Raw genomic sequence first — 9,034 nt, forward strand, 5'->3', positions numbered from 1 at the left:
TACAGTAAGAAGATTAGCTAGGAGACAGGAGACAGACAAAGAAGATAATAATCAAGATAATGAAGAGGATGCGCTGCAATCATTATGTACAGATCTAAGTAGCTTCGCTCCTATCCCTCCCATACCCTTTGAATATTCTTTTACCCAGTTGTTAGAAGAAGATGCTTGGCTTGAAGATATAAGCATAGGACAACAGCAGCAACTTGTTCAAGAACAAGTAAAAGAAAAAGATAATGAGAAGCATATCGTCTTAACGGGGCAGCAAAGGAGACAGATACAGGAGGGGCCTGTCCCTTCTACTAGCACTTCTTCAGTTGCTGCCTATTTACAAACACCACAGACAACACAAACGAGAGAAGAAGAAGCAAAGAAAGAACAAGAAGAAGAAGAAGAAGAAGAAGAAGAAGAAGAAGAAGAAGTTGTTGATGATGATGATGATGAAGAGTATCTCCCTCCAGCTAAAAAGCAAAGGGGACAGTTAGGGATAAGGAAGCGGAGACAGTTAATTGAGAAGCCGCTGTCTTCTAGAAGAACTGCTGCTGCTGCTCGCTTGCAAACACCACAGACATCAAAAGGCAGAGGAAGAGTAGCAGCAGCAGCAGCAGCAGCAGCAGAAGAAGAAGAAGAGACAGAAGAAGAAGAGACAGAAGAAGAAGAGACAGAAGAAGAAGAGACAGAAGAAGAAGAAGAGGTTCGTCGGCCTGCACCAAGGAAGCAAAGGAGACACAAGGAGTTAAAGGCTTCAGGGGTTTTAGTTGAAGTGCCTCTGCCTTACAGCAGCATACCTTCAATTAGTGCTCTCTTGGAAGCATCACATACATCAGAGAAGAGCGAAGGAGGACGACAAACTGTAGAAGGACATGAGCATGCACGTCAGTCTGTCTTAAGATATGTAGAAGAAACACTAACAGGCAAGAGTGAAGGTTTAAAAGCAGAAGATGAAGATGAAAACCTCTTTAATATATGGCTGGGGGAGCTCGAGTTAGAAGAAATCCATATGGCAGACCTAATTCGGAGTGAGCCTGCTGCTAGTGCTGCAGCAGAAGCAGCACGCGCAGCAGAAAGAGCAGCAGCAGCAGCAGCTGCTGCTGCTGCTGGTGCTGGTGCTGCAGCAGCTGGTGCTGCTGCAGCAGCTGGTGCTGGTGCTGCAGCAGCTGGTGCTGGTGCTGCAGCAGCTGGTGCTGCTGCAGCAGCTGGTGCTGCTGCAACATGGGGACGGAGAGAAGAAGGTACAGATGCAGAGACAGAGTCAATAGCAGAATCAGCAGCAGAGACAGAGACAGCAGCAGAATCAACAGCAGATACAGAGACAGCATCAGAGGCAGTAGCAGAGATAGAGACAATAGCAGCAGAATCAGCAGCAGATATAGATACAGCAGCAGAATCAACAGCAGAGACAGAGACAGCATCAGAGGCAGCAGCAGAGATAGAGACAATAGCAGAATCAATAGCAGATACAGAGGCAGCAGCAGAATCAATAGCAGATCCAGAGACAGCAGCAGAATCAATAGCAGATACAGAGACAGCAGCAGAATCAACAGCAGAGACAGAGACAGCATCAGAGGCAGCAGCAGAGACAGAGACAGCATCAGAGGCAGCAGCAGAGACAGAAGACACAGAGGTGGTGCATTTGCTTGTAGGAGACATATCAGGAGACAGTTCTTCTCCCCTTTCAATAATGGAGACACCAGAAGCAGCAGCAGCAGCACCAGCACCAGCAGAATCAGCAGCAGCAGCAGAATCAGCAGCAGAATCACTAGCAGCAACAGCAGCAGGAGCAGCAGCAGAGGTGCTGTCTGCAGGAGCCGCAGCAGCAGCGCAACCTTCTAAACCCCCGGGGCCCCCTCACGGTGTAATTATTATACATCCTTCAGTGTCTCAGTCTGAAGCAACAGACGAAGAAAAAAGAATACGGGCAGGAGCAACCTCAAAGAGAAGGAGAAGGACGCCTCGATATCTAGCTTATTTAGTTCAGACGCCTACTACCTATCTTCTTTGGAGTCAAGAGATCGAAGACTTCCTGGTGAGGCTGCTGCTGCTGCTGCTGCTGCTGCTGCTTCTGCTGCTGCTGCTTCTGCTGCTGCTGCTGCTGCTGTTGCTGTAGAAACAAACAAAACGAAAGAAGAAAACTAATTATGCTGCAGCAAAAGAAGAATATACAAATATACAAATAAATATGCATTGACACACAAATATACAAACACAAACAGACAGAAAAACAAACAAGCAGACAAACAAACAAACAAACAAACAAACAAACAAACAAACAAACAAATAAATAAATAAATAAATAAGTAAAGAAATAAGTAAATAAATAATAAATATAAAAGCGTGAAGTTGTTTGGTGTAGGATGTCTAAGAAACAGCAGAAGATATAATAATATGAAGATTATTAATTTTCTTTTTTTTAAATTTGTTTGTGTCTCCTTTTTTTATTTTTTTTATTATACACCTTCTTCTTTATATTTTGTTGCTTGCTGTTTGCACTGCCTATACACCTGAATGATTGATTATTCTTTTTGTTATTTTGATATTTTTTAGGGACATTCAGCTATTTTTCTCGCTTCTGTACCTCTTCAACAGATGCCGCAGCAGGAAGAGCAGCAGCAGCAGCAGCAGCAGCAGCAGCAGCAGTATGAGGAGGAGGGGCAGCAGCAGCAGCAGCAATACGAGCAGCAACTACGTCGGCGTATGAACCTTAAGACACATCCATTTTATAGACTTCCTGAAGTTGAAAAGGATGCAAAAGTAAGACCATTTCAAAGAAAGGGCTGGGTATTAACAGGAAGAAGAACAATGACAGAGACGAACTCAGCAATAGCAATAAAAAATATCTTAAAAAAGCCTGTTGTATCCTCTACAGATTTGCTTGCTCTCATGCAGAATCTTGAGCAGTTAGTAGAGCACTTTGTACATAAAAGAAAAGAAAAAGTAGACGCCGTAAGCCCTAAATATGCTGTAGAGAAGCTAGGTTTCGCGTTAGTTTTAACAGATACAGTTTTTGCTGCAAGTGAAGTACTTGGTGCAGCAGCAAGAAGACATGAGTGGCTTCATTATGTATTAGATGCTATTCCTGTGTATGATAGACCGACAGCTGCTGCTTCAGTACGTATCTCAGCTCAGCATAATATTTTATTAGCTAGATTGCTTAAAACAGCTATACAATTCTATGAGAAAGAGAGAAGACCCCCTGCTGCTCTCTTAGTGCCTCTTAAACAAATTATTTTATGTACACCTGCAATACCTACACTCAATAGAAAGCCCTGGATTTTCTATCGTAGGGATGATAATGAGTGGCAGCAGCAGCAAGTACAAGCTGAGTAATTATTTTGCTGAAGTTTAAAGCCTATTGATATTATCATATCAATACACAAGCAATTCATACAAAACTTTATTATCAACATATACATATACATATACATATATCTATATCTATATATATATATATATATGTATATATATTTCTTTACAGTATTTAAATAATATTTAATTATGTTAAATATTATTTAATTAATATACTAATTAAACATACAAAGAAATATATATATCACCCCCTAGCGTTATAAAGGCGCTCTGCTGCCTCCTAAACAAGTAGAGGAGACAGCAATTGATTAATAAATTAATTGCTGTCTCCTCTACTTGTAATTAATTAGTTAATTAATTAATTAATTAATTCTTTTCTTTTTACTGTCAGCCTCAACTGCGAGCCTTTGGCAGCAGAGTTATACTACTCGCGCCTGAAGCGAAATATAAATATAAACAAATATAATTATGTGTCTCCTTTGTCTGTCTCTGTCTTCTATTCAACTCATTATTATTCTCTTGTCATTAAGGCTGTAGCAGCAGCTAGGCCTCTTAGCTATCAATAGGACAGATAAAAAGCTGCAGCAGCAAGAGATAGAGTAACAGCAGCAGCAGCAGCAGCAACAGCAGCAGCAGGAGATGGAGTAGCAGCAGGAGCTAGAGTACCGCCAGCAGCAGTTGGAATAGCAGCATCAACAACAGCAGCAGCAAGCGCTGGAATAGTAGCAGCAGCAGCAGCAGCAGCAGCAGCAGCAAGAGTTGACTTGCAACAGCAGCAGCACCAGCAGCATTAAAGAGGTCGTATCATGCAGGCATGAGGCCACCATCTGCAGCAGATTATGGAGATAGCAGCAGTAGCAGCAGCAGCAGCAGCAGCAACAACAGCTGCAAGCCATTCAGACAACTCTAGTTAGGGTTTAGGCTTTCGCGTCTAGGGTTTAGGGTTTAGATGAGCTCTCACCCCAATGCCTGGGGGCCCCCTTTACAGCTCATATTATTAATACTTCATGACAAACAGAATTCGGCTGTCTTGGCATAAACAATCAAAATAACACCTAACTGCTGCAGCAGCAGCTGCTGCAGGGGTTAGGGGAGCACCGGCTATGGTGCAGCTGCTTGCTGATGTGTTGCTGTAGTAGCAGGAGCAGCATCTGCAGCAGTAGCAGCATCTGCTGCTACGGATGCTGCCTTTTCTGCTGCTGCTGCATGTCCATCGGCACCGGTAGGAGCAGTAGGAGCAGCAGCAGCAGCAGCAGCAGCAGCAGCATTTGGGTTCGAAGCCACTTCCTTTTTTTGTGTTGACTCTGATCCCAAATCGAAGCTGCGTTTGCGCTTATTGTGCTGCTGCTGCTGTTGTTGTTGCTGTTGCTGTTGCTGTTGCTGCTGTTGCTGCTGCTCCTGCTGTTTGAGCTGCAGCTGCTTCTGCTGCAGCGGAGCTAATGCACACATTTGAGGGTCTAGAGACAGGGTGCGCGTTACCTGCAGCCAGCAGCGCTGCCAATCAGATAACGCAGCAGCATCTAAACGAAGAGCAGCAGAAGAGACAGCAGGCTGACTGATAGACCGCAAGAAAGAACGACATACAGACACCTGAAATACAAACAAAAACAAAAAAAATTCAATCGCTGCATGCATATAACTGAGGCAGATATAAACAAAGATAAACAGATAGTAATATGTACAGAAGATATATGTATAATATATATATATATATATATATATATATATGGATGCATCATACACACACGTATGCATAGCATATATAAACAAAAATATACATACACATATATATGCATACATACATATAAACATGTATATATATATGTATATATGTATATATATACATATATATGATCATAAATACATATATGCCTATATACATATGAATGCATATATGTCTACGTATATAAATATATATATATATATATATATCTGCATACACCTACACAATATATATATATATATATATATGTTATATATCTATGTATATATGTTATATATATACAATATATGTTATATATATAATATATACATATATATTATATAGATAGGGTGTATGTATGAGGGTGTTCGGTGTATCGTACAGCAGTTTCGGTGTTGAGTGCTAAATTTGTTTGGTCTAAATATCGGGTAATCCAAGGCGGCAATTTATTGCGTTTGTCTGGACGAGAGAAGCGTGCATCAGCAAATATCATCAATGCGAAGTCTCTCTTTGAACGGATGACACGGCCTACGCATTGAGCCGCCTGTACATATATACACAAACAAACACATTGTTATGCAGTTCTTTACTCTTAAAAACATCTCTAATGACCCTTTATAACACTTCAGCATCCTTAGAAACCCTTACAAACAATTCATACACCCTTTATAACTCCTAATAACCCTTAACAACCCTTAAAAACCCTTCATAAACCCTTCATAAACCCTTTATAACTCCTAATAACCCTTATCAACCCTTCATAAACCCTTCATAAACCCTTCATAAACCCTTAGAAACAATTCATAACCCTTAGCAACCCTTCATAACCCTTCATAAACCCTTTATAAACCCTTCATAAACCCTTCATAAACCCTTCATAAACCCTTCATAAACCCTTAGTAACAATTCATAAACCTTAATAGACCTTAATCACCCTTACTAACCCTTAATAACCCCTAATAACCCTTAATAACCCTTAACCCTAAATCCTAAACCCTAAACCCTAAACCCTAAATATTATCCCCTGAACCCTAAACCCCTGAACCCTATACCCTAAAGCCTATGCTTGCTTTGCATACAGAAGATGCAACAGGAACTAACGCAGCAGCAGCAGCAGCAGCAAAGACAGCAGCAGACGGAGCAGCATACGCAGCAGCAAGCCAAGCACAGCAACAATGACACCTGCAACAGCAGCAGCAGCAGCAACAGCAACAGCAACAGCAGCAGCAGCAGCAGCACCGCGCGTTACCTGACGCATCGCGTCGAAGGTTAAGAATTCACTTTCTTGGATTTGATACCGCTCCTACCAGCAAAAACCACAAACCCTAAACCCTATACCCTAAACCCTAAACCCTAAACCCCAAACCCCAAACCCTGAACCTACTTCTTGACCGAGAGCCGGATACCCTAACCGTAAACCCTAAACCCTGAACCCTGAATCATCGAAATTCGAGCGAGCGTTGCGCCTCGACCCCTCAACCCTAAACCCTAAACCCTAAACCCTAAACCCTAGCTGACCCTCAGGAAGTCCAGCCTGGCTTTTAAAACCCTAGACAAGGCGTATTGAAAAGGAATCCCAAATAACACCACACAGCGCCCAAAGTGGCGATCAAAGTCGACGCCTTCTGCCACCTTGCCCCTAATCACACAAACCCTAAACCCTAAACCCTAAACCCTAAACCCTAAACCCTTAATACCCCTAAACCCTTAATACCCCTAAACCCTTAATACCCCTAAACCCTACATTGCTACAATGGGTTGCTGCGCCCTGATGCGACCCAGTGCAGGTTTTCTGGCTGCTCTTTTCTAACCCTGAAGTGCACCCAAACCTCCAAACCCTAAACCCTAAACCCTAAACCCTTAATACCCCTAAACCCTACCTTGCAACCGAAAAGAAAACTGCCCCTCTGCCGCAGTCGCAGGCTTTCTTAAAGTTATAAAGTGCAAGGGTTGTAGTCACGACATCTTTGGTTTCTAAGAACACCAACTTATGCTCTAGCACTTGAGCTAGAAACCCGTTCTCGTACCTGCACATACACCCCAAACCCTAAACCCTAAACCCTTAATAGCCTTAAACCCTAAAGCCCCAGGCGAGCGCCCACAGATCGCCGCTCAGGATTCAACGATTAGGACGGCCTGCAATCCGAAAAGCGGCTAACATGAGCCTCATGACCAACGGACCCTAAACCCTAAACCCTAAACCCTAAATTGATTCCCTGCAATTACGAAGCTGCCTTAAGCCGTAAGAACTAAACTTGAATATCCTGTGTGTTTGTAAGCACATGGCTTTCCCTCAGGCTGTCAGCACGCCAGCCGGGACCTAAACCCTAAACCCTAAACCCTAAACCCTAAACCCTAAACCCTCACCAGTAAGACATGGCGGTCTCCATGTAGGCATATGAAGGAAAGAAACAAACTAAACCATCAGGCACTGCTTTGCACAAATCAAGAAGAAGATTTGCGTAGTTGCGCAGCACGCTAACGTCGTGGCGGTACTCGAATTTGGATGTCAAGGGCACCTAAACACAAACCCTAAACCCTAAACCCTAAACCCTTACCAGTACGACTCACACCACGTTAAAAGGTGGGCGCCGCTCCCGCGCAACCCTCACGTCGTCACCCCTCCGCTTGTGCTGAACTCTTAGTTAGGGTTTAGCTAGGGTTTAGGGTTTTAGGCCACCTAGGGTTTAGGGTTTTATATTAGCTAGGGCTTAGGGTTTAGCTGCGGTTGCTTGCCTGGTCTGCGCCTCGAGCAACAATCATCGGGCAGAAGCACGCTCGCTCCATGGAGACAGGAAAAGACTCTGCAATGAGCGGCTGAGTCACACCCCCAAAAACCCTAAACCCTAAACCCTAAACCCTAAACCCTAAACCCTCCGCTTGGAGTATCGGCATGGCCTGGTGCTGCAGCGCAGCAGCTCGGAGGTTTTGTGGTTGCGAAGGGGCTGTTCAGGGTTTGGTGTTTCTCTAGGGTTTAGGGTTTAGGGTTTATATCCAAGGCAAGGGCACTGTGTTATCTCTGAGGGTTTAGGGTTAATGATATTTGTTGTGGTTAAGGGTTTAGGGTTTAGGATGCACAACGACTGCAAGAAAAGGTGTTGTTGCGCCCCTCGCTCAGGGTTTAAGGTTTAGGGTTTAGGGTTTAGGGTTTAGGGTTTACAACGAAGGCAAGTATCTTCGGATATAATTCAAGAGGAGATATTGTCCCAGATGTAAGAATAACTGTATTAAACCGACGAAGAACAGGCTGCATAGCTAGCGATGCATCTAAACAACATAATTGCAATAAGGGGTCGTGCAAGCCCGAAGCCTCCGGGTAAGGGTCCACTATCACTATAAACCCGTCCCTGATACGCAAACCCTAAACCCTAAACCACAAACCCTAAACCACAAACCCTATACCACAAACCCTATACCACACACACTGAATCCTAAACCCTAAATACTGAACCCTAAACCCTGAACCCTAAACCCGAGCCTCTAAACCCTAAACCATACACCCTAAACCCTAAACCCTAAACCCTAAAGACGAAAAGGTAAGTAAGCCCTATTCCAAGGGATACACCACGAAAGAGAAACACTATAGCAGAATAATAATCCGTGGGCCGACGCAATGCTAGGGTTTAGGGTTTAGGGTTTAGGGTTTAGGGTTTACCAGTAGGTGCCCACGAGAGTACAGAAGTCTGCAACAAGAGTTAAAGGGAGCAGCCTCTCTAAATCTGTAACTTGAAGAGCCAGCAGCAACGCCTATGAAAACAAAATAAACAAAAACAAACAAATCATCAAAACAAATATAATATAATAAAGGTAAGAGAATAATATACACATAATATAATATATGATATATTATATATAATATACAATGCATGAAATATATTATTATACACATTATATATTATATATTATATATAATATATAATATATAGTATATAATATATAATATAATATATAATCTATAGTATATAATATATAATATATAATATATAATATATAATATATAATATATTATATATAATATATACAATATAT

At 42.5% G+C, this 9,034-nt stretch overlaps 2 protein-coding genes across 2 annotated transcripts; one reads left to right on the forward strand and one right to left on the reverse strand.

Annotated features, from left to right (window-relative positions):
- Positions 1-148: 148 nt before the first annotated feature.
- Positions 149-3,064, forward strand: EAH_00057820 (hypothetical protein; the record flags this gene model as incomplete). The annotated part of the gene is made up of 3 exons (XM_013393695.1): positions 149-2,023; positions 2,542-2,748; positions 2,993-3,064. 3 exons carry the CDS (start codon positions 149-151, stop codon positions 3,062-3,064), a joined length of 2,154 nt encoding a protein of 717 aa, XP_013249149.1.
- Positions 3,065-4,404: 1,340 nt separating this feature from the next.
- Positions 4,405-8,352, reverse strand: EAH_00057830 (excision repair protein rad15, putative; the record flags this gene model as incomplete). The annotated part of the gene is made up of 8 exons (XM_013393696.1): positions 4,405-4,893; positions 5,388-5,549; positions 6,255-6,308; positions 6,524-6,644; positions 6,886-7,032; positions 7,373-7,524; positions 7,763-7,822; positions 8,166-8,352. Coding segments are annotated over 8 exons (1,372 nt in total), but the record flags the coding sequence as incomplete, so codon positions are not given.
- Between the last annotated feature and the right edge of the window lie 682 nt (positions 8,353-9,034).

The sequence above is a fragment of the Eimeria acervulina genome, genomic scaffold (assembly GCF_000499425.1).
Source record: "Eimeria acervulina Houghton genomic scaffold, Eah_scaff1270, whole genome shotgun sequence".
In the NCBI taxonomy this organism is placed as follows: Eukaryota; Apicomplexa; class Conoidasida; order Eucoccidiorida; family Eimeriidae; genus Eimeria; species Eimeria acervulina.